At 39.1% G+C, this 25,119-nt stretch overlaps 1 protein-coding gene across 1 annotated transcript in view; it reads left to right on the top strand.

Annotated features, from left to right (window-relative positions):
- Window positions 1–3,249: 3,249 nt before the first annotated feature.
- snta1 (syntrophin, alpha 1) overlaps window positions 3,250–25,119 on the top strand; it is a 32,625-nt gene continuing 10,755 nt past the window's right edge. Inside the window, exons 1-2 of the mRNA XM_017480549.3 lie at window positions 3,250–3,605; window positions 11,662–11,847. Coding sequence (XP_017336038.1) covers window positions 3,323–3,605; window positions 11,662–11,847 — 469 coding nt within the window. The 5' untranslated portion in view covers window positions 3,250–3,322. The remainder of the gene's footprint in view (window positions 3,606–11,661; window positions 11,848–25,119) is intronic.

A 25,119-nucleotide genomic window follows, 5' to 3' on the forward strand; every position in this document is an offset into this window, starting at 1 on the left:
GGTATTGCTTTTTTTTTGGTCCTTGCTTAGTTCGTTGGTTTTGCTGCAGTCAGTTACCACTTGTAATTAGGGTGAATTCAGATATTTTGGAACTTTTTTGAAATTCCAAGCTGTCTTATTTTACTTTATGTGTATTTTTGCAACAGTAGTATTTCTTATATAAGGTGAATTTGGGTAGATTGGAACATCAGGTGAACTGGGACAATTCAAATCATCATTCATTTTCTGCCCTGAAAAGTGTAAGTGAAGACTTATGGTACGTGCTTATGGTAAGTGGAAGAAACTGGAATCTGACCCCCAAAAACTTGAGGTAAGAAGTCTAATGTACGAACACTACTGTAACTAGCTAACTAAACAACTGGCTAACTAACCAACTAACTAATTAACTAACCAACTAAACAAGTGGCTAACTAACTAACTAACTAACTAAACAACTGGTTAACTAACTAGCTAACTGTCTAACTAAACAACTGTCTAACTAACTAAACAACTGGTTAACTAACTATCTAACTAACTAACAAAACAACTGGCTAACTAAATAACTAACAAACTAACTAAACAACTGGCTAACTAACTAACTAACCAACCAACTAACTAACTGAACAACTAACTAAACAACTGGTTAACTAACTATCTAACTAACTAACGAAACAACTGGCTAACTAACTAACTAACAAAACAACTGGCTAACTAAATAACTAACTAACTAACTAAACAACTGGCTAACTAACTAACCAACCAACTAACTAACTGAACAACTAACTAAACAACTGGTTAACTAACTATCTAACTAACTAACGAAACAACTGGCTAACTAACTAACTAACAAAACAACTGGCTAACTAAGTAACTAACTGAACAACTGGCTAACTAAACGACTGGCTAACTAACTAACTAAACAACTGTCTGGCTAACTAACTAACTAACTAAACAACCATCTGTCTGTCTAACTAACTAACTAACTAAACAATTGACTGTCTAACTAGCTAACTCACTAACTAACTGACTAACTAGCTAAATAAATAAATAAATAAACAACTGCCTGTCTGTCTAACTAACTAAACCGTTGACTGTCTAACTAGCTAACTCACTAACTAAATAAATAAATAAATTTAGTTCAAATCACATACATATGTTCAAAATTCATTCATTTTGATATAATATGCAAATTATGTGCATTAAATAGTGAAAATGTGTGTCCCAAATTACCAAACAGCTTTCAGTCAGTCTTGACAAATGGGTAAGTCATGCTTCTTTAGAGTATGATACAAGCATTCTTCTTCTTCTTCTTCTTCTTCTTCTTTAAACAAATGTAAACAGTCAACACCTTGATGATTTCAGAAAGTTATAAGATATGATATTTAGGTTTAATAATAACAAGAACACTTAAACAAGCTGACAAACACTGCCCCAAGATTCAATATATGCTAGTCTAGTCATGACAATTGTATTTTAAAAAAAAACAAACAAAAAAACAAGCATTCCTACACAAATCTTTCTGGGGTTCAAAAAATATATTATATTATGCAACTCCAGGCTTGGCTTAATGAAGGTCTCGTAAGAAAATTATGCAAATATGTTTTATGTCGCTTCAGAAATTACCCATATGTGTTTGCTACATGGAAGTATCCTTTTTCGTCGCTATAAAATTCTCTACCACCAGAGGGCGACAAAGACTTGCCTTCAGAGCGGCGCAGAGCTGAAAAAACAATGAAACTGATCAGTAACGCCTAAACACCAACACCTTCATTCAGCAACAAGCACCACCAAAATGCCCCAAAGTTTTTAAAAGTTTCTGAACATTAGAGCCGAAAAGCTTTGTGGCTCATAGTGGCTGAGGATACGTTTAGCAGGTAAACGTAAGCCTAAGTGGTGTTATTTCACAAATCTAATTACACCAAATACGCGTTAAAGCAGGCTAGTAAATAAGCCTTACACAATAAGGCTTAAATTCATCGTAGCTAGTTTAAATAGATTTTCCAAATCGTCCTAAACAGTCACTGATAAATCAATTCCATTTTAATTCATTAAAAACAAACAAATAGAAACCATCACAGAAATTCTAATGGTTTCCACTACAAATACCATTGCAAACAATCAGCTAACCAGTAAAACCATTTCCATTATTGGTCCTTAATGGTATCCACTAGACATAACACGCCACCAACAGAATGCAACAAGTTACCCAGTAGAGACCCACAGGGACCATTACAGTCTCCATTAAAACCAGTACAATTCCCATTATAACCATTAAAACTGTTACAAACTCTATGAGGGTTTCGATTGTTTTGTTTTGTTTTCAGCAGGGCTCACTAATACGGAGGTGTCAAATAAGTGTCAACTACAACAAGAACATTAAAATGAAACAGTGTAAAAATAAAAGAAAAACTAAACAATAAAGCAGGTATAGCGCGTGAATCACGACCAGGTGATACTAGTAGATCAACAGGTATCTAAAAACTGTTACAATTCCACAAAGACAGGAAGAAAGAAAGAAAGTTAGAAAGAAAGAATGAAAGAATGTCCCGTCCAGTCACGGCCAATTTAACTGAACACAAATGAGGAAAAAGTGTGTGAAGTGTGTGTGAGTGAGAGACAGAGCGTGCGTGCGTGTGTGTGTGTGTGTGTGTGTGTGAGAGAGAGAGAGAGAGCGTGAGAGAGTGTGAGAGTGAGAGAGAGCATGAGAGAGAGAGTGAGAGAGTGAGAGAGTGTGTGAGAGAGAGCTTGAGAGTGAGCGAGAGTGAGAGAGAGAGCGTGAGAGAGAGAGCATGAGAGACAGTGTGAGAGAGAGAGTGTGAAAGAGAGAGTGTGAGAGAGAGTGAGAGAGAGAGAGTGTGAGAGAGAGAGTGAGAGAGAGTGTGTGAGAGAGAGTGAGAGTGAGTGAGTGAGTGAGAGTGAGAGAGAGTGAGAGTGCGTGAGAGAGAGTGAGAGTGTGCGTGAGAGAGAGAGTGAGAGAGTGAGAGAGAGAGTGAGTGAGAGAGAGAGAGTGAGAGAGAGTGAGAGAGTGTGAGAGAGAGTGAGAGAGAGAGGGTGAGAGAGAGAGAGTGAGAGAGAGTGAGAGAGTGTGAAAGAGAGTGAGAGAGAGTGAGTGAGAGAGAGAGTGTGAGAGAGTGAGAGAGAGTGAGAGTGAGAGAGAGTGTGTGTGTGTGAGAGAGAGAGAGAGAGAGAGAGAGAGAGAGAGAGAGAGAGATGCAGTTGGGGGAGGTGGAGTGGGGGTTGTTCGTCCCTGCTTTCTCTCTCTCTCTCTCTCTCTCTCTCTCTCTCTCCACCCCTATCTCTTTACGGGACTCTGGCAGGCCGGTATTCCAGGAATGTGTGGAACATGGCGGCCGCACCGAAGGCTCCGAAAAGCGGACTGCTCGAGGTTCGCCTGGCCGCGGAGCGCTGGAGCCGGGTGTTAGCGACACTCAGCGCGGACACGCTCACTCTGAGCCCGGGGGAGGTGAGCGCTGAGGCGGCTAAAAGCGCTCCGGCCACCGGCGGTACTGTGAATGGAGAGCCGGGCCACCTGAGCTCTCCCGCTGTCCCGGACTCCATCAGCAACGTGAAGAGAACCGTGCGAGTTACCAAACAGGACGTGGGAGGACTCGGCATTAGCATTAAAGGTAGAGAATAAGTTACACTTACACTCATTTCATTCTTAACACCATCAACTGTGTCCTGAGTTTAATAAAACACAAGAGCACAAAAGCTGAGCCACTCTTTGCCAGCTCTAGTGTTTGACATTTAAAGCTGTAAAGTGCTGGAAAAAAAAAAGTTACCATTCAAATCAGTAAAAACTTTTTTTCTCTGTCTTTTTGTTTCTTTTTATTATGTGAATGTCTCTAACCTGGTCACTGTGGACAGTGTAGGACAGAAGACTTTTGACAAAGTGACTTTAGTTCATTAAGAAGGTCGAATAACTGTACAGCTTAACAATAGCTCACACTTATGAAAAGAGCCTTAACAGAATCATAATCCATTTGATTACATCCTTACTCGTATAATGTTGTGACATAAATGAGTTATAACACTTCCCAATGCAAAATCACCCACATGCCCAAATCAGGACTCTCTAAAGTCCTCTTGCACTTACAGACTGAAAAGTCGTCCACAATTCATCCAGTTCTACTGTTCTCATAAATGTTTAAAGCGTTAAGAGCGCACTGTTTTACACCCACGATGGGAACAGGCTCATTAAATAGATTTAATGATAATATCTTTAAGCGGGTAGTTTAATGGCTGAGTTATTGGCATATTATAGCAGCTGTGAAGCCCAGCTTGTTGTAGTCCTGGCTAGGAAATTGGTTTGTTTCTCAACTCACATACTTGTGCTCTCGGTACATGAATGAGCAGACTGCGTAGACTGATATCGTAACACCCCTCCCCACGCACACACACTTAGGAATTATATATGTCCCCGCTTATACACCCACCCACCCACCCACACGTAGGAGTTGTATGGCTATATTTAATAGTGCCTTGAGTATGTCTCAGGATTGCAGCTGTTTCACTCATGTCTGACCAAGAAAGAGGACTTGAAGAAGTGTTCAGTATTATTAGGAAGTGTTAAACACTGTGAGTCACATTGTTCACTATATTGGGGGTCAGTCCTTATCAGTTATTAATGAAATGGCCTTTTCTCCGAGAGCGGTAGTTTGTGTCAGTTGAGGAGGTCATAGTGAGGGTTGAGGCAGAATGTGTATGAGGGGGATGGGAGTTGCACCCCAATGCCAACAGCTGACAAGAGAATTACCCACAATGCTCAGCGTTGTCACTGGCTTGAAATGAAAGCTACGGGACGAGAGCAAGAAGGAGTGGTGGGATTGGTGCTATTTATTTCAGGTAGAGAGAGAGAGAGAGCGAGAGAGAGAGAGAGAGAGATGACCTTGCATTGAGTCCAAAGTGCAGCTGTATTTTTATATTTACTGTAGTGCCAGATGTAAGTAGATCTGCTGTAATTTTTCTTGTGGAAACCCTAAGTGTGACCAAGAAAGACTTCCATGATCCTAATTTTCCACTGGGAAGTATTTCCATTGGGTTATATACCTTCGCCAGTGCCCAGTGATTCTGGTTTGCAGTTTCTCTACGTGTCGTTAAATTATGGTGTGCTAACCAGGCAGAGGCTTCTTAGATGTTCGGTGCTTTTTTTTCGCTGATTTTTCACAGACCTCACCAGGGAGCAACTTAGCAGAATAGAAAGTTACGTAACTGGCTCAGTTATTTCGGTAAACCCTGATTCTTATAATCCAGCTCTGCCTTGTGCTTTTCCCTCAACTACAGATTCTTAATCTGACATTTCATACACATCATTTAATTTCCTTCAAGAGCAAATGAAGGCAATAAGCTAAGAATTTACCCCTCTCCCTGTCAGCATTTGAAATGTCAACCGTTCCTTCTTATTCCATATATAAATGACCATTATATTCCTATTCATCTCTTCAAAGGTCAGATTGCTTCAGAGAAAGTTGTGCAGCCGTGCAGAAGGATCTCACTGCTCAAAATTTGCAAAGGCATACACATACAGAAGGTTAACAGTTCAGTTAATGGAGGAAATAATCCTTGTTCATAGCAATTATATAAGGTTTTATACTGGTATTCGACAACATAGACTACACCAGAATGATAGTGTACATATAACATAAATAAAAAAATATGCATATTTGCAGATGAATTGAGGCAATATTTAAGCACGAACAATTGGAGTACTGTTGTAGTATATTAAAAGTAGCATGTTTCTTTAGCACTCTGGCTTTCAGCACAGGGGTGAATTAATGATTGGTAGAGTGGCGAAGATCCATTAAAAGGGTCAAAACATATCTAAGCCGATGGCACAGTTCCAAACCTCCAGCAGTATTGGTATTTAGCCAGCGGTATTTAGGGCAATGACAAACCACCTAGAAGGTTGTAGCTGTCTTTAAAGGTCAAAGATCTTCAATAGGAGGCAATAGTTGGGGGCAGAATAGGACAAGTAAGGTCATAGTACATCAAAAGTGCCATATTTCTTTAGTACTTTCGTGTATGGTACATGTTTAAGAGCGATGGGGATCGAACAGAAGGGTTAAAACATATGTATGACAGTGGCGCATTTTCAAATTGGTAGCTACCCAAATAATGCAGAAGATTGTAGCTACATGTCTTTAGCCAGATCACCAACCAATTGGGTAAGACTAGAGAAAATAGCTAAGTGATTATTTAAAAAACAAATGTACCACATGTGAATAAAAAATATTGTTCCTACAGTCCTATATTATTCCTATTTCTACCATTGAAATGGGCTTGTTATGATTTTGATATGATGCTACTTTTCCTGTGTTTTGTAGGCTAGCAGTGATTAGATTTTTTTTACTTAAATGTAAATAATTTATATATATATATATATATATATATATATATATATATATATATATATATATATATATATATATATATATATTTCAAATGGGAAATCACAATCAGGGAAAAATCAATATTGCACATCTTTGTGAATATACCAATATACTGTAGAGTGTATATGAAGTATATAATATGGGTATTAAACCATACCATTCTGATGTTTTAACATGTCTAAAGATTATTTTTAATCCTTCTCAGGAAAGAAAATGATGAAAACTATTCCAAATCAATGTAAAAAGTATTTTCTTCTAAATTAGCAGCATTTTCTAAAGTAGCCTTGTTGCTTCGGTGTGTAAAATGTGTATGCCTTGTTTTCCATGTAGTGTTTCGTAAGGCAAACTCAAGGGCATTACTCCACTTCCTCTAACATCACCAGATGGATGTCTGATATTCAGAAACCCTTGAGACCAGTTGCAATGGCTACCCAATGTTCATTGAAAATGATTTAGTGACGCTTCCTCTGAAGATATACTGCAGGCATAACCTTCCTGTACTCAAGAAGATCTATGTCTGTGTTTTGGAGCATGCTCCATTGCAAGGATCAAGCCAAGCATAATTCTCATTGTCAGAGTGTTCAGTGTAATTCACAGGGAGGTAGAGGACATCTGATATAGGAAAGTGGTCAGTGTAATGAAATTATGTATTCCGAGCTGTATTTTTCACCTTACACAACTTATACATTTCATGCAATGCATTTCTTTGTAAATTTGATTAGCATGTACTGTTTCTCTATCCAGTTTTCACATTTCATTTTTAAGTGTGCAGTCAACAAATGTTGGCATCTGTTCAAAAATGTCTAATGCACTCTGGGCCTGGGACACACTCAACCTGATCTTGACACCTCTAGTGTATTACATGTAATATTTCTTGGAATTATCTAAAACCCCTCTTGAAACACAGACATTGATAGATATAGATGCAGACATTAGCATTTGACCTTCCTCCAACCCTTATAAATCCTTACAAGGAGCTAGCAGGTGAGATAGGGGCTGAGAGTTAACATGATTTAATCTGCTCTTATCAGTATTATTAATTTCCTGAGCAGCGAAGATTTGGCTGGATTCCGAAATGATTCCCCAAGAACTACATCTTGCTGTGGAAGCATTTAGTGCAATACTCTGGAATCAGATCATGCGCCAGTCATATGACCTAGCTCCAAGAAATCAAGTGCCAAATGCTGAAAAAACAAGCTGGTGTGAAATTACTTAAATAAATATTTAACTTTATTTTGCATATTGCACAAATAAATATAGACATAGTGTGCAAACACATTTTACCTCAGAAAAATTTGGATTCATTATGCAATATGGTGGGTGAAAAGCATCAGATTGTGCTTTACTACTCCTTTTCGTCTGCAATATTATTGCACATTAGTCACTTGCTCCGTATTACAGTCGTGAATTTTCAATCATGATTGTGCCCTAAGAGAATGTATTTCTCTTCATCTTGGGGCTCTTTGGTCTCCTGGGCCATTAACACATTCTGCCAGAACACTGCTATTGCATTCTGCTTTGGACCGTCTGAGATATTTCTCGGACTGTTTTTCACTCGCTTTCTCTCGCAAAAATAGGGAGGTGAACGCTCAGAGTGAATGTCTTCCACCAAATTGCGAGCAACACATTTTTCTGTCTGTGACACAGCCTGAATTTATCCCCCTAAATCTGACAGGAACTACAGGCAGTCAAAAAATGATGCAGTATTAGACCACACATGTTGCAGTGTTAGACCATAAGCACATCATAATGAAACTAAAGCCGAATCCGGGACATTTCCGGACACTCTTTTAAGGTCTGAAAAAGAGGACATGTCTGGGAAAGAGAGGACACCCTAACAAATGCATTCCAGAGAACCATTTGTATTCATTTCTACCAAATTAACTTTGCGCAAAATGTATTTGAGCATTCACCAGGAGGTTGCTCATGTGAGTCACGACTGGCAAAAGAGAACCAGAACTGTCTATATTGTCTTATGTCAAAAGATTCATTTCTTTGGTTTTAAATGAAAAAAATTGTAATCCTGATAGTATTCCCATTTTGTACGAAATGTACCTGTAATCTGATTACACTGTTTTTTGACATAACTGTAACGGATTACAGTTACCAGTTTTTTGTATCCTGATTACGTAACTCTGTTACATGTATTCCATTAATCCCCAAGCCTGCTTATAGATAACCTTAAGGCTAAAATATTCATACTAAAAGCCATAAAAGTTTAAATACTACTCTTTGGTGCGCTTACTTCTGACACAGGACTGCTTAAATAGGTATGCGCACACTATTTATAATTATACCTTAGTATCTTGTAAATAAATTAAACAGTCAATGTAAAGATAGCTATTAAATAACTAGAGTAGCCAAATGAATTATAATTCACAGTGCTGAAGTATCCCAAGGAAATCTTGCTAATATATGGGAAAGAAGGACTTCTTTAACTGTTTCTTTCTTTAAGGACTTCTTTAAGTTTGATATATCTTATGGGATAGAGGAACTCAAGCTGTTCAGAATGAAATCATTCCTGATTAAAACTTTTTCCGCTTCCTTACACTAATTACACAGACATAATAGGTTCTTATAAAACATACTGTATATTCCAATCTCAATTGTGTGGTCGTTTGCCTGTTGTTGAAGATTAGCTAGATATATTGAGTACTTCTGCTGAAAATAAGGAGGCAGGAGGCAGTTAGCTAGCTGACTTTATTGTGTGCTACTGAAAGCCCTATAGCTACTGAAAGCCTATTTTTTCTCACACTCACCATCACAAGATGTGGGATTTGCAGGTCAAAGGGAGAGCTTCCTTTGTTCAATTCTTCTATGTTTGCATATTAATATCTACTAAAAAAAATAAGCACTGTAGTTTTACCCAAAAAATGTTCATCTACAGCAAATTCCATCAAGAATGTGTCATCTATCAATTTAAAAAACCACACAAGATTGAGAAGCTATTTGATTTCATTATTATTCACAATAGTGTGTTACAGTATATCGGCTCTCTGAGTTCACTCTGAATTCCACCGATATCAGTTTGTTCGTGGGATCCTGTGGGACATAACCAAAAGTGACAGGAGCATGCAGGATTTTTTCTCTCTGATGTGGGGCAGAGCAGGAAGTCTGATATGAAGCTCACGGGACAATGGATGGACATGTTTATTATCATGGGAGTGCAGTGGATGTGGAGTGGTGTTTATTTGCATTCACTGCATTCATTCGTTCATCAGGTTCAGTGAATACGGTATCCTGGTCACGCATGCAGATACACCAATATAAAAACAACATTAAGAAGCAGGGATGAGTAGGAGGGAGTAAGAGGGGGCATGGTAGCTTAGTGGTTAGCATGTTTGCCTCGCACCTCCGGGGTTCGGGGTTCAAATTCTACCTCCAGCCAAAAGATGCACAGAATTTGCATTTTCTCCCTGTGTTTTAGGGGTTTCCTCCAGGTACTCTGGTTTCCTCCCCCAGTCCTAAGACATGTGTTGTAGGCTGATTGGCTTTTCCAAATTTTCCATAGTGTGTGTTTGGGCTGTGCACTGGGTTGGCACCCTGTCCAGGGTGTCACCCCGCCTTGTGCAAAAAGTGTTGGGAGCAGGTGGGGGTGTTATTCTCATGTGGGGCAGAACAGGAAGTCAGATATGAACTGAAAGGATATGTTTATTACCATTAGAGTGCACTGACGTGGAGTGGTGTTTGTGCTGCGATTACTGCATCTGTTCATTCGTTCATCTTCCATCTGCACTAAATACGTTATCCTGGTCAGGGTCACTGTGGCATAAATTACTTTTTCATTTGTACTTTGGGAAGCTGAATCAACATTCAGCTGAATAGAAGTTCCTTAGAATATACTATGGGCATGTACAGACAAAAGTAATAATGCTAATCCTTGCTCATGGTTGTGTGGCTGTGCACATCATTCATTTATTAGTCATTCACTTAATAGTCAGTCATTTTTAAATATGGAAATAAAAGTGAAGGGCCTCATAACACAACTCATTTGAACATTATAAATACATCAAGGAAAATGTTCATATTATAATTCTTTTCAGTAAATGGCCGAAGCTGATGTGGTTGTCATGACTACATCAATTAGGTATGAGAAAGTGCAGAATGTCTTATAAGTGAAATCTGGCAAAGTGAAGTGAGATGTACTAATGTAATCAATCTCAGTGTAGACAACGTTAAAGCCTGAGTTAAAACATTTACACTAGGGGTGTAAACTTCAAGCGTCCGCACGATACATTACAAGTTCAATTCATAAGGAAAGAGATTGATAGTTGATGTTACCACTGAATCTTCTATGATATGATACATTTCAATTCTAGTAGCTTTTCATTTCAATTCTATTCTCAGTCCCCTCTGAAAGTATTGGAACAGCAAGGCTGACTCAATTGTTTTCACTATACATTGTAGACATTTGGGTTTGCAATCAAAAGATGAACATGAGACGATAGAGCAGAATTGCAGATTTAACTTTCCTCATATTTACATCTAGATGTGTTCAACAACTTAGAAAATGGCAGCTTTTGTTCAAACCCACCCCTTTTTTCATATGAACAAAAATAATGGAACGTGTGACTGGCAGGTGTTTTTTGTTGCCCAGGTGTGTCCTGTTAGATTGATTGTATAAACAATTAATAGCTATGAATGTCTACTTGGTTTGAGAAATGGGTTTCGCCTGTGAGAAGACTGCATTTGTTTAAAAAAAACAAAAAAAAGGAAAAAATACGAATTCTTTTTTACACACCAGTTCTTATGGTGCACTGAATCATTACACACTTAATATGCACATGACATCACAGAAATAGCAAATCAGTCTTTAACAGCATGTCCGCCATAACAGGGTTGAGTACGAAGGTTTTTTTATAGAATCTTGGAGCTGTGAGTTGATGCATATTATGTGAAACATTGTGAAGAATATGAGACATAATTATTAAAATTGGTGATATAATTACTGTAGAATATGTTTGTGTATTTCACAACCTTTATAAACAATAGCAAACACTTTTTTGACCTCTGGTAGTTTCAGCCTTAAGCTTGTTCTGAACTAAAACATTCACGAATGTATAGTTATTCTTACAAATAAAAATATTGCTTCTAATTGGATATTTCTTTTTAGTTTTGATTAATTTATTTATATTTCAGTTTCTGTTTCAGGTTTTCAAAACGGTTTAAGTTCCAGCGTCAAATATCTTATACTGTTGCAGGCCATTTTATTTGAAATAAAATTGTTCTGTGCAAGGAAAATCAACAGTATGGCAGTGAACTGACTATGTGATCCAATTTGCTAACCTTTCAGGTGGTAAAGAGAACAAGATGCCCATCTTGATTTCTAAGATCTTCAAAGGACTCGCAGCAGACCAGACTGAAGCTCTGTATGTTGGTGACGCCATTTTATCTGTCAACGGATGCGACCTGCGAGAAGCTACTCATGACGAAGCCGTTCAAGCTCTGAAAAAGACAGGGAAAGAGGTCATCTTGGAGGGTAAGAAATCATGGGTACTGTTATTTTGTTATAACTGTTCTGAATTTTTCATACAAAAATGAGCTAATCTGTTTATTCATATTTCAATCGCACAGTTTGGTCTAAGGCTGCATTCGATTACAACTCGTAACTCGTAACCTCTAGGAAGTTGGAATTCCTGCTTATAATCTCAAGTGATGCCATATCGACATAGCTGCTCACAGCATGAACAGTAAACAAAGTAGCACTTCTTATCTATAAATAGGTTATATGGTACCGTATATACAAATATTTGATTAAATCAAACAACATACAGATGCATTAGCTTGTTAAATCTATAACATTGACTATACAGTTTGATGTTTTGAGGTGGCAAGTGTATATCACTCATCACAGTCTTGATGCTAACAAAAGATGTACATTGAGGCATCCATGTTTTCCCCCGCAGTTTGTAGCTTGAATGCTCGGAGGTTAAAAATGACATAATTCTGAGTTCCAGTATGCGAGGTAAGATGAATGCAGCATCAATACATCAGAAGGAAATTTATGAGGTAAAAAGTGATCTCAGATGAGGTTGAAAAATTGTACATACTCACACAAATACACCTAGCATGTATAGCATAAGCAGTATGGAAAATGGATGGATGGATGGGATAGATCAGTATGGAATCTAGCAAACGGTGAGATCAGCATGCACTCAGGATGTTCCCTGACTTAAGAGATTTAAGAAGGCTTTAGATCAGTGGTCAACAACCCTCTTCCTTGAGATCCACCTTTCTGCAGGTTTCATCAACAACCAAAATCTAACACACTTGTTTTAATTGATCAAGAACTTCTCAAGGCAATGATTAGATGGTCACGTGGTTGGCGCTAAAGGCTTCAGGAACTCCAGGAACATGGTTGGTGACCACTGCTTTAGATGAAACTGCCGAACAGCAGTCTCCAAGGTTGTCCAAGGTGTGAAAGTGCACCATCATATCTTTAAGAGTAAATAAGATGAGTGAGGTGCAATGGTGGACAGTTTACCCATTCAATCTTCTGTAATGATAAATTGTAGTCTAAAATTGTCGAGCTGTTTTGTCATCGTGTTTTTAACATACGTGGAAAGGCGCCGCACTTTCCATTCCATTATCTTGTCTATAGACAACTTGCTCTCTGAAAATATGTGAGGAAACATAATGAACCTAAAGGAGTACAGAACAAAAGTCATTATATTCTGCTAGAGTCATGAAAAATGAGAAAGGGTATATGACATTCTGCGATAAATCGCAGAGCAGAAGAGTTCTTTCATATACATAGGGACTGAGGTTCACATTTAATTCGAGAGCAAATTTAACACTGAGGTTCCGCGTGAAAAATGTTCTGCCATTGTAGCCAAGGAATCTCAACAGGCTACAGACAAAGGAAGGTCGGGTAAATGTACCCATAAAATACTGCAGATGAAATCATAAAGCTACAGCTGGTCTCTGGCGATGACCTCATCTCAGCCTCGCCCTCGCATGCACGTGAAAAAAATACAATCCCACACCATCCCACACACACACAAATTCAGTAAGCCCTACTACATTTAATACTGTATTCTTACCACCATCATATACACAGACATGTGGCTATACATATGGTCATTCAACAATCTGGCATTGTCTTCAGGGTAAAATAAATGAAACACTTTGGGCAGTGTGAGGAGTGTGAGCTGTGTCTTAAACACTGCTGACTGCTTTCTCAGTTTAGCTTTATATCCCACCCAGCAGACATCATGCTCAGGCACGGGTTCAGTGAATAAATCAATGTGAGAAACGAAGCACACTAGAGCTGTGGATTAGCTGCCAAGGCAGGTTGCCAGATCATAGCGCAACATTTGTTCTATAATAAATCATTGAGAAAGGCTTGGACTACATTTGATGTGTTAATGATCGTTGTTCGATAGTGTGTCATGCTAGTACATTGTAGGTGTGAGGAAGTTCAAAATGGAAAGAGATGCATTTAGAGACTGTGGGAGTGAAACGAACAAATAGATGGAATGAGAGAAAGAAGACTGAAGAGTTAACTGGATATGATAAGTGCTGTAAAGTGCCATATCAGCATTTTACCTCCTGTAATAGGGCTCTTAGAAATGGAATAGTGCAACTATGAACTGTGTGTGTGTCTGCGTGTGTGTGCGTGTGTGTGTGCAGACATTCTCACTATGCTTTCCCCTTTTCCAACACTGATAGAGGGATCAGAGGAAAATAATTATTGTATCCCCCTACTGAGAAATGGAGATAGAGAGTCCACTAATTGATTAATTAAGTAGGAACAGCGTTGCGGAAAGGGAACATGACTGAATGAGAGAGTGAGAGAGAGTGAGAGAGAGAGAGAGAGAGAGAGAGAGAGAGAGAGAGAGAGAAATGGAATGGAATGGTAGATGTCACAAAATAAAGCAGGCTCAGTTGCTTATGGTAACAAGTAAACTAAATAAACTCACACAGACAGGAACAGCCAAACACTGCCAGTTTTGTGTGTGTGTGTGTGTGTGTGTGTGTGTGTGTGTGTGTGTGTGTGTGTGTGTGTGAATTATGGTCTTTCTCACCCTAGTGTGGTGAGAAAAGCTGCGATGGATAACAGCAATTTTCACGCATCCTAAACTCCATTACTCACGAACAAATGCTCCCCTAGGCTTCTGTTTCTACTCATGTCCTACACACCGGTCCTTCTGGGCATCATATAGACGCCAGAGCCTGTTAGTGAAATACAAGCCAGTGAAGCTCATTTCTGCCTTCAGTGCTGTTAAAAATTTTCCATGATTTTAACACATTCTCTATGGTTTACAAGAGTTACAGGACATTTTATTGTGATATTTTGCTGGCCGTAGTGAGTCAGGAACATCCTTTCAGTGTTAGAATTGGTAAGGGCATTTCAGTTCTGTATGTACACTAATAGAGCACTTTATTAGGAACACCTGTACACCTACTTATTCTTGCAGTTATCTAATCAGCCAATCATGCGGCTGCAGTGCAGTGCATAAAATCATGCAGATACGGATCAGAAGCTTCTGGTAATGTTCACATCAACAATCAGAACCGGGAAAAAATGGGATCTCAGTGATTTGACCGTGGCATGATTGTTGGTGCTTTCTGGAACTGCCGATCTTCTGGGATTTACACGCACAACAGTCTGTAGAGTTTACTCAGAATGGTGCAATAAAGAAAAAACATCCAGTGGGCACCAGCAACGCCTTGCTGATGAGAGAGTTCAATGGTGAATGGGGAGACTGGTTCTAGCTGACAGAAAGGCTACAGTAACCCAGGTAACCACTTTGTACATTTGTGGTGAGCAGAAATGCATCTCAGAATACAGGCGGTTGGGCTACAACATCAGAAGATGATGCCAGGTTCCACTTCTGTCAGACAAGAACAGAAAGCTGATGCTGCAGTGGGCACAGACTCACCAACACTGGACAGCTGAAGACCAGAAAACGTAGCCTGGTCTGATGAATCTCAATGTCTGCTGAGGGACACAGACGGTTGAATTAGAATTTGGCTCCAACAGCTTGAATCCATGGACCGAACTTGCCTTGTGTCCAGGCTGGTAGAGATGGTGTAATGGAATGTTTTCTTGGCACACTTTGGGCCTGGTAATACCAATCAATCATCACTTGAATGCCACAGCCTATTTGAGTATTGTTGCTGATCATGTGCATCACTTCATGGCCACAATTTACCCAACCTCTAATGGCTACTTCCAGCATGATAAAGCACCATGCCACAAAGCAAAAGTCATCTCAAACTGGTTTCATGAACATGACAATGAGTTCAGTGTTCTTCACTGGCCTTCCCAGTCACCGGATCTGAATTCAGTTGAAGACCTTTTGGGATGCGGTAGAATGGGAGACTCGCAGCATGAAAGTGCACCTGAAAAATCTGCAGGAATTGCGTGATGCAGTCAGTCAACATGAACCAGAATCTCAAAGGAATGTTTCCAACATCTTGTGGAATCCATGTCATGAAGAATGGATGCTGTTTTGAGAGCAAAGGAAGGCTCTACCCAGTATTAATATAGTGTTCCTACTAAAGTGCCCAGTGAGTCATATATGTCATATTTGCTATATAGTATTTATTTTCTTAATATGGCATTTAGTACCTCTCAGAGGATATAGCAAACCATTCAGAGTTAAACAGAGTTGATCGGAGTAAAAGAAACATGTACTATGGTAATATTTGTGTGGTTTTCTCTAATGCAACATGTGAAAGTTAGATTCTACCTAAAGGAGTTTATATCTTAAAAAGTTAGATAAACACAAGTCATAAGATTATATTTTGGGGCGGCATGGTAGTACAGTGGCTAGTGTTGCTGCCTCATAGCTCTAGGGTCCCCGGCTTAAATCAATCCTGATATCAGGTTTCTGTCTGTGTGGATTTTCTCATGTTTTCCCTTTGTTTGTGTGGGTTTCCACCGGGTTCTCCTCTTTCGTCCCGCTATCCAAAAACATGCAGGTAGGCAGACTGCTTATGCAAAATTGCCCCTAGGCATGAATGAGTGTATGAGTGTGTGTGTGCATGGCGCCCTGCAATGGACTCAGTCTCGTTCATTCATTTTAATATAAGATAGGGACCTAGGCTATATGTTGTAAGTAAAATTAAATAGAAAATTATATTGAATGAACTCTATTACAATTGACTACTAAGACAGCTACACAAATGAGGATTATTGAACTGATGTCAGCTATTAATAAGTACTGCATTGGTAAAGAAGAGTGGTGCCTGCCATCTGTGTAGTAGACAGTAGAGAGGTGCACAGGAAAAGAGGAATATTATGGTGTTCTGTGAAGATGGGGAAATAAAAATGTTCTTGCAATTTCATCAGGAACAGAGAAAAGCTTAATGGTATTCTGAATTGAAAATAGTAACAACCATGAAAGGACTTTTTTTTTTTTTTTTTTTTTACGGGACATTTTACTTCCCGATAACACAATATTAGAAGTAAAAATCCCATTTGGCTGGGCTAAGCTGTGTCATTTGTTCTCAATTTAACACCACCATGTGGAAACTCGTATAGTACCACCCTGAGAAAAGCCAATCAATCCAAAACACAAGAATGATCTTCACACATAGAAGTATTTCACTATGTAGACTGGTGAAGCCAGGTTTAAAATAGCCCTGCTCTGTTCTTTCTAATTTCACACAGTGACACAAGACGTCCAATTTGCTCATTCATTAGACAAGTGCCTGTTAGAGTTTTAGTGGAGCAGACCTAAAAGTGACGTTTGGCTATAATTTACTTTGGTTGAACATTGTGATGGCTTTTAATCACGTGTGACTCTTGTTCATAATTAGAATGGTCCTTATCCATGATAGTCGTGTGTGCTGAAATATTGATTGTAAAATGAACCTACATCAATTCCTTGTATATTTCACGGATGTATGATAAAACTCACGTCTGATCCGAGTGCCTGTAAACTTGAGAGCGACATTTTTAACAAGCTGGAAAATGCCTGACCTGAAGTGGAATCATTAAGTCAGTATTAATACCATCAATAATTATAGCAAGTATAGTAAGTAGATGGGGGTATGGTGGTTTAGTGGTTAGCATGTTTGCGTCGCACCTCCGGGGTTGGGGGCTCGATTCCTGCCTCTGCCCTGTGTGTGCGGAGTTTGCATGTTCTCCTTGTGTCTCTGGGGATTTTTCTGGGTACTCTGGTTTCCTCCCCCAGTCCAAAGATATCCATTGTAGGCTGATTGGCATCTGTACATGGTCCATATTGTGTGAATGGGTGTGTGAGTGTGTGAGATTGTGCCCTGCGATGGGTTAGCCCCCTGTCCAGGGTGTCCCCCGTCTTGTGCCCCGAGTTCCCTGGGATAGGCTCCAGGCTCCCCGCGACCCTGTGTAGGATAAGCGGTACTAATAAGCGGATTAGTAGTAGGCTATAAGGAATAGCAGTGTTTAACGGTTTTTGTATTGTATATAATTGACCATAACCTTAATGACTAATGTTGTAACAATAGTTAGTTCTGGTCCACTAATCTGATTGGACAAGGGGTGTTCCAAGAGTGCTGATATTTAGTATAACAGCGCTGATGCATTTCACTGTTTGTATCACTCCACTTGTCTGTGTTCACTATAGTACATCTGTATGTTCTAGTTACAGCAGTAATTCATTACATTGAAACCGTTACTACACTTAATCTGAGCTGTTATTCAGACTGTGTGTCGGCACGGCAACACTCTATCCAGCTGTGGCTTCTTTGGTAGCAATTTTCATTGATGGAGCAAAAATAAGCAAACTATTTGTCCATATTGTGTCTGTAATGTCAGTTACTCAATATTAATTTCTTCTTTCTAGAAGTTTTGTATACAAGCTGCTCTACTGAATATCAGCATGGGTGTGATTACCCGTGGCCTCATGCTTACCCCACAGCCATGCTGATATTCAGTACAACAGCTCTCTTTCTCGTGCGTTATTGCTTACCTTTGCTGAGAAAGGAAGCAGATAGGAGAACGAATAATAATTCATTATTATTATTATGAATCTTAAAAAAAAACCTGATGTGCTTTTTTAGGTCTCTATAGTGTCTTATTCTCAAGGAACAATATAAGCAAAAAAATAACCACTAGTGCATTCTTAGTCAATTTGTTGACTAAGTGCATTCTTAGTCAACTAGTTCATTGTCTCTATGAAGGTGTATCTTGTGACAATATTAAACACTCTTCCTGAATAGGATTTCCTTTTGTTGTCTTAAATCTGTCCTGGAGTGCATGTGATCCTAGCATGTTTAACGCTAACAGACAGAGGTGTGAATAGATTGCACAATACGTTCTTTAATTCTTTCAAAAGACTGATCGGTATCCAAGTCAGGGCTTGATTTTTCTTTGAAGTTTCACACTTAACCAAATTAACACCATTAGCCGTTATGGCCTTTTGTGCTGTATCATCAGAAAGTGCTAGCTTGTACCTATGATAAATGATCCAAAGAGTCGGTTTCCAAAAGCATGCTTCGCCCTGGCAGTGGGCCACTCGTTTAATGAGCTCATGTGAGACATTGCCGATAAGGGGATCTTACGTAAATTGAGTTCTGCTTGTTATTCTGCTAATTTCCTCATCTGATCTCTGGAGGCTGCAGCATACTGAGCCACATAAGCTTTCATCCCTACAGAAGCTATAGTATCAGTTTAAATTGGAAAAAATTATACGTAGACACACTTACACACACAAATGCACACACAAGCTCATACTTTCCCACAATGTTTACACAAGCTCACATTTAAAAAAAAAAAAAATTGTTTCATATTGCTGCGTCTTGCATATGTGATTAAAACTGTTCAGAACCCATTATCTGTGTAAATGAGAAACAGTGCATAATTTGTACTTTTGTCAGTAGTGTTATTGTGTGTGTGTGTGTGTGTGTGTGTGTGTGTGTGTGTGTGTGTGTGTGTGTGTGTGTGTGTGTGTTCGTTCTTATTGGTACATTTTTTTGCGGGGGCATTCTGAGGGACATTCCTGGCCTAACAGAGCTTTTACAGAGCCAAGCATGCTTCAGGAGTCATCGAATAGCCAATCAGGCGCATTCCAGCTGCACCCACGGCAACCGGGGAGCAGAAGAACACTGGGATAGGACGCCTTTGACTTTGACTTGGCAACCCAGTCTTATGTTTGCCCAATGAGGCAGCAAAATAAACAACTGGAAAGATTGACCAGTAAGCAGAATCTGAATCTTAAACACAGAATTCCCACATATCACTGTTTACTTCCTTTGTGTTCAGAAGTGTAGGAGTTTAACTTCCAGAAGATTCATGAACGCCTTAAACAGTTAGGTGAATGTTTAAATGTTTAAAGAGGCCTCTCTCATTCTCTTGCTCTCGCTACTGTAGAAATTCAGTTAAAAAAAGAGGCTCAGTGGTTTTCTTTAGTGTATGCTGCTATTAGTTAAATTTGGTCACGGTGTTAAAGGGGATTTCCGCAGATTTTTCTTCCTGCATAGTGCACTCTCTGCATCCGCTCACTAAACAAAGTCATTTGGGTTGTTTTGATAAAAATACACTGTTATAAAGAAACTTATTGAGGCAAAACTGCTATCAACAAAACAGTGATAGGAGCCTAGGACCGTATTACATTAACCTTCTTACTATATAATCCTATCTTATCCGTGTACTAACCATTATCATCTACAATATTACACACTTGATAATTTTTATATCTTAACTCCAAATAAGGAGAAGAGATTGCATGAGTTTACTAACTTGCCAAAATCTCAGATAACCCCAAGAATTTTTTTAACTTCTTATTTTTAAAAAAGTTTTAGTTTGAATTTTTAAAAAAGAATGAAAAGTTTCTGTCTCTTGTTAGATGTTGTGCTTGCTTCATAAGAAACAATGACAGGTTGAATAACATTAGTTTGCTTACTAGCACAGTGGTATTACGTTAGTTTATCATTCAATAGAGTAAATCAGTGCTTAATGATTGAAAAAATGATCAAGAGTGTGTTAATGTTAACTTTTTACAGAGGATACTAAAACTCATGGTTCATCAACCTTGAATTGTAAATTCTATAAGAGCCCTATTGTGTGCAATTAAAGTGAAAGTATATTAAATCAGTATAAATACACATGATTGTGGAAGGATCCAGCGTGTTAGAGAACATACCTAAACACCACATCGTGAAGCCCAAAACATCTACAGGACAATGTTCTGGATAAGTTTCATTCAGAGTTTGGTTATACAATTATAGGAGAAACTTTGAACATCTCATGGAGCACCATTAAATGTTACTATTTTAACAAGTGGTAAAAATGTGGTACAAAAATGACTGCCTAGAGGAGGCAATCCACTAAAATTAAGTGGTAAGGATGGTATTAGTCAGAGAAGCAACTAAGAGACCTAGGCTAACTCTGAAGGTAACTCTAAATCTGAAGCTGTTCACAGGCTAGAAGAAAGCCATTGCTGGGGAAAAATGATATATGAAATCACATGTAGTTAACAAAAAAGCATATCTGAGACTCAGAAAATGTGTGGGAAAAGGTGTCCTGGGTTGATGAGACAAATATTTCCATGTTTTGGATTGGGCACAAAGTGATACTTTTGGATGGAAGCCCAACACTGCTCATCACCCTGAGAACACCATCCCCAGTGAAGCATGGTGGTGGTAGCATCATATTGGGGAGGTGCTTTTCATCAGCAGGGAATGGGAAACTGGTCAAGGTTGAGGGCAAGAAGGATGGAGCCAAATACAGGGGTATCTTAGAAGAAAGCTGTTCCAGTCACTAAGAGACTTGAGACTATAGTGGAGCTTCATCTTCCAACTGGACAATGACCCTGAGCAACACTAGAGTTATTCAAAACCAAGAATCGAAAAGTATTGAGAATCTCTGCCAAGACTTGAAAATTGCTGTTCATCAAAAGTCTCCATCCAGTCAAACTGGTTTTGCCAAAAAGATTGGGTAAAAATATTGGAAAACCAGATGTGCAAAGTTCCTAGAGACATATCCCAGAGGACTTGTAACTCTAATGGCAGCCAAAAGTGGTTCTACCAAGTGTTGACTCAGGGGGCCAATAATTATGCAAGCAACAAAGGTTTGCTATTGTTCTTAATGAACGTTTGTGTCATAATCTATAAACAAAACACGCCATTACAACATTTAAAAAAAAAAATTACGTCCATTTCAATTCCAGGTTGTAACACTACAAGGGGAGAAAATACCTATGCAAGCTTCTGTACATGTCAGAAACATGTATATTATATATATATATATATATATATATAACATATATTTTACATTCTTTCCTACATGAATTAAAATGATGCAAATGGAGCCTTTATCTTAAGTATTAGTGCTACAGTGTTTTAATTCAACACCACTTTCCTAGTACTTTTCTTGTTGCCTAAAACCCAGGTGAAATCCATGCAAGGTGCGGACAGACACATGCAGGGACTTGCAGTAACAAAGTAGTACCACCATCTTAGTGTTATTAATTTTACCCAGAAGTCTCCGAGGACACGTGGTAGTTTGGATAACAAAATGGCTGTCTTACATTGTAGACCTTGAGAACTCCAGTTCTCTCACAATCGTTATGAAGAAATTCGAGTCAGTACTTCTCAACAAGCATGTTATTATAATAAAATAAAAACAATCATTAAGCGCTAGTTTGTTCGTCGAGTTTTTCTTTGGTTTGTTTCCGTAACCTTACCATGAGCTTTAATTTGTTCTTTTCCTCGCACTCGCTGAATAGGATAGAGTGTGCTCACCATCTTGTGGCATTGCCTGGTCTTTTTAATTTCACAAAAGGTCATTTAATATCACGTCCTAAGAGGCTTTTGTACAGGCAAAATCCCTGTTTCTAAAAATACACCCAGAAATACTCTATACCTCTCTAGCCGTGTTTGTGACTGTCAGAACTCTTTTGTTGGATATGATTACTGTTTACTAAGAGATTGCCACCATGCAGAAAGTCTACTGCAGGCATACTTTGGGGGAATTCTGGCTGGATGTGAAGTAGCAGTTTTAGCTGTATGTGTAAATGCTGAAGGGGCGTGGGTGTGATTAACTTTTTGCATGGGTGTGTGCAATCACAACACAGTAGTGCATGCCCCACTGGTTGGTGTATATGCTGACTCGGTGAGATGTGTGTGCGAGTTCGAGGCTAAACTTTTCATGTGCCGAGGAAGCCCTGCTTCACAGACACACACCAAGAGACCTCAACCCCAACACTGACTGAAACCTGATCTGCTGTGGCCTTTAGTGGCGCCTGCTATTTATAATCACTCACTGTGTGTGTGCATGTGTGTGAGTATGTGTGTGTGTGTGTGTTTGTCAGAGAGAGAGAGAGAGAGAAATTAAAGTAATAGCTCCTGAGAAAATCATCCATCCAGCCATCCATTTTCCATACCGCTTATCCTACACAGGGTCTATTCCAGGGATCTCAGGGCACACCTTTGATGGGATGCCAATCCATCGCAGGGCATAATCGCACACAAACTACAGATAACTTAGAAATGCCAGTCAATGTATAATGCATGTCTTTGGACTGGGGGAGGAAACTGGAGTACCCAGAGGAAACCCCTGAATATGAATACGAAGAATATGCAAGCTCTGTGCATGCAGGGTGGAGGCGGAATTCGAACCCCCAACCCCAGAGGTGTGAGGCAAGCATGCTAACCCCTACCCCACCATGCCCCTGAAGCCCTTACCCCTCCGAAAGAATTATGGAGACCTTTATTAATTTCAGAGGCTCAAAGGAATGAACTGTATGATTGGGGTGCTAAAGGTCCTGTGGACTAGAAACAAGCAAACTGTACAGTTGCATGTGTAGTTATCAGCATTCATGTAAATTTCTGTTTATATACAGTGGTTTGGTTGTAGTAAAGTGTTTGATGAACACTGTTGTGTTCTGAAGAAACATCCTTTCGTTCCGATGTACACAAGCCATATAGAGGAATGACAGTAAAACCCACTCGACTCGACTTGACTTGAACAGTGTAGTGTGCCATGGATACTGGATATGATGTTACGACCTGGAAGTTAATTATTTTTCCAATGATAGCAAGTCCAAAAGGGTTTTATTTCTCTCGCAATTTGTCAACACTAAGAATTTATGTACAAATGAACAACAGCATGGTGTACATTTCATCCATTTATAGTTATGGGATGTTTAGGGATGTCCAAGAATCAGGTCAAATCCTGTTATCACTTATGTTATAGCAGCTATAAACAGTCATTCCCTCACTAGTCTCTCTTTTTTCCCTCTTTGTCATTGTCACTTAATGGAGGTTAAGATAGATTCAAGTGCAGGTTGGGTAGTTTAATCCAAAAACAACAAGTCCATGGGATCAGGCAGAAATCAATAAACATAGACAGGCAGAGGTCAGGTGACAAGGCAAACAATCCAAACAAGGCAAGGCAAAAAGACGAGGTCAGAAACATGAACAAAGTCAAAACCAGAGTAAAACAAACAAGGTATCAAGGCTTGGTAACGGCAGAGACAAAACGTAACTGAGCGTATACTCTGCACTGGCTGTGTGTGAGAGTCTCTTAAGTGTGCGGTATGATTGCGATTGTAATTGAGAACAGGTGTGTCTGATGAGTTCTCAAGTGAAGGTGACGTGACAGTGTGTAGCTTCGGGAGTTGTAGTCGTGGGCCATGTTTGCAGCTCGTGGGTCATTCTGGGAAATGGAGTCTCTGGTTTGCCGTGACATGACAGTCATTTTTGCGAGAAACTGCTAATCCCATCATTCTGAAGACTGTATGCTGTAACTTAAAACTCAAAGTTGATTTACATCTCACTTACAAGCACTGACAGTGGAGACTCCTTCCAAGAATTCCTCCTCACCATTTCAACAGTTATATCTTTATACGGCGCGTTCATCACGTAAGTCCCAGAGAAATGATAACATGTTAGAACGAGCATACTGTGAGAACCATGCTGTTAAAGAAAATTAATCCACACCCTTTTGACCAATCATATTTGCAAATTCAACAGAATCGTGTTATAAACAACTGGTTGCATAATATTATATGACTGAAAAACTAAAATAGTTTGCAAAACAGCAAAAGGAACATATTATTATATTATTATTTTCTCATTACTATACTATCCTTATAATGATACTATTTTTATCCCACCTTTCACCCCTCTATCCTGTCTATTAATAGAAAGAGACCACCATTACACCGCTGCTGACAAGGTGGTGTATTATTTGAGTGGTGGAGCATTCTCAGCACAGCATCATTCTCAAAAAAAGCTTACACGGGAGTGTGTTTGAGGCACTGGTACGAGTGTATTAGCTGCAACAGTGTTGTTGCGCAGGGTTGTGACTAGTCCTCTGACTAAGATATCCAGCTAACATCAGTCCTATAATCAGAAACCAATCAATGGCAATGGGTTCGGGACAACAAACGGATGTTGTGCATGGAAAAAGATCAATTATAATCTCTACTTGTACACTTATAAGGTAGAACAAAAATGGTGTGTCTAAGAAAGTAGCCATAAGGGAATACACAGTGCTTAGAAAACCCAGCAGTGCTGTTAACCACTGTTGGTACACTCTTACCCATTAACAGCAGTGTGTTCACCACTCAAATAATATCTGGTTAGCAATAACAAGAGATGAGCTAGAGTCGGTACGTGTTTATCTGTTTAAAATTGTTATCTGTTTAATAAATATTATTTTAGGAATATTTATGATTTTGAAAATGGTTCTAGTCGTGGCCAATTACCCGAATAATAATTAGCCTGCTGTGCTTAATGCATGGTGTTAAAATTGTAGTGCGGTCTTGCATACTACTTTCTGTTAATCTTTCATTCTCTCTCTCGCTCTCTCGCT

The sequence above is a fragment of the Ictalurus punctatus genome, chromosome 11, assembly GCF_001660625.3.
Source record: "Ictalurus punctatus breed USDA103 chromosome 11, Coco_2.0, whole genome shotgun sequence".
Classification (NCBI taxonomy): Eukaryota; Metazoa; Chordata; class Actinopteri; order Siluriformes; family Ictaluridae; genus Ictalurus; species Ictalurus punctatus.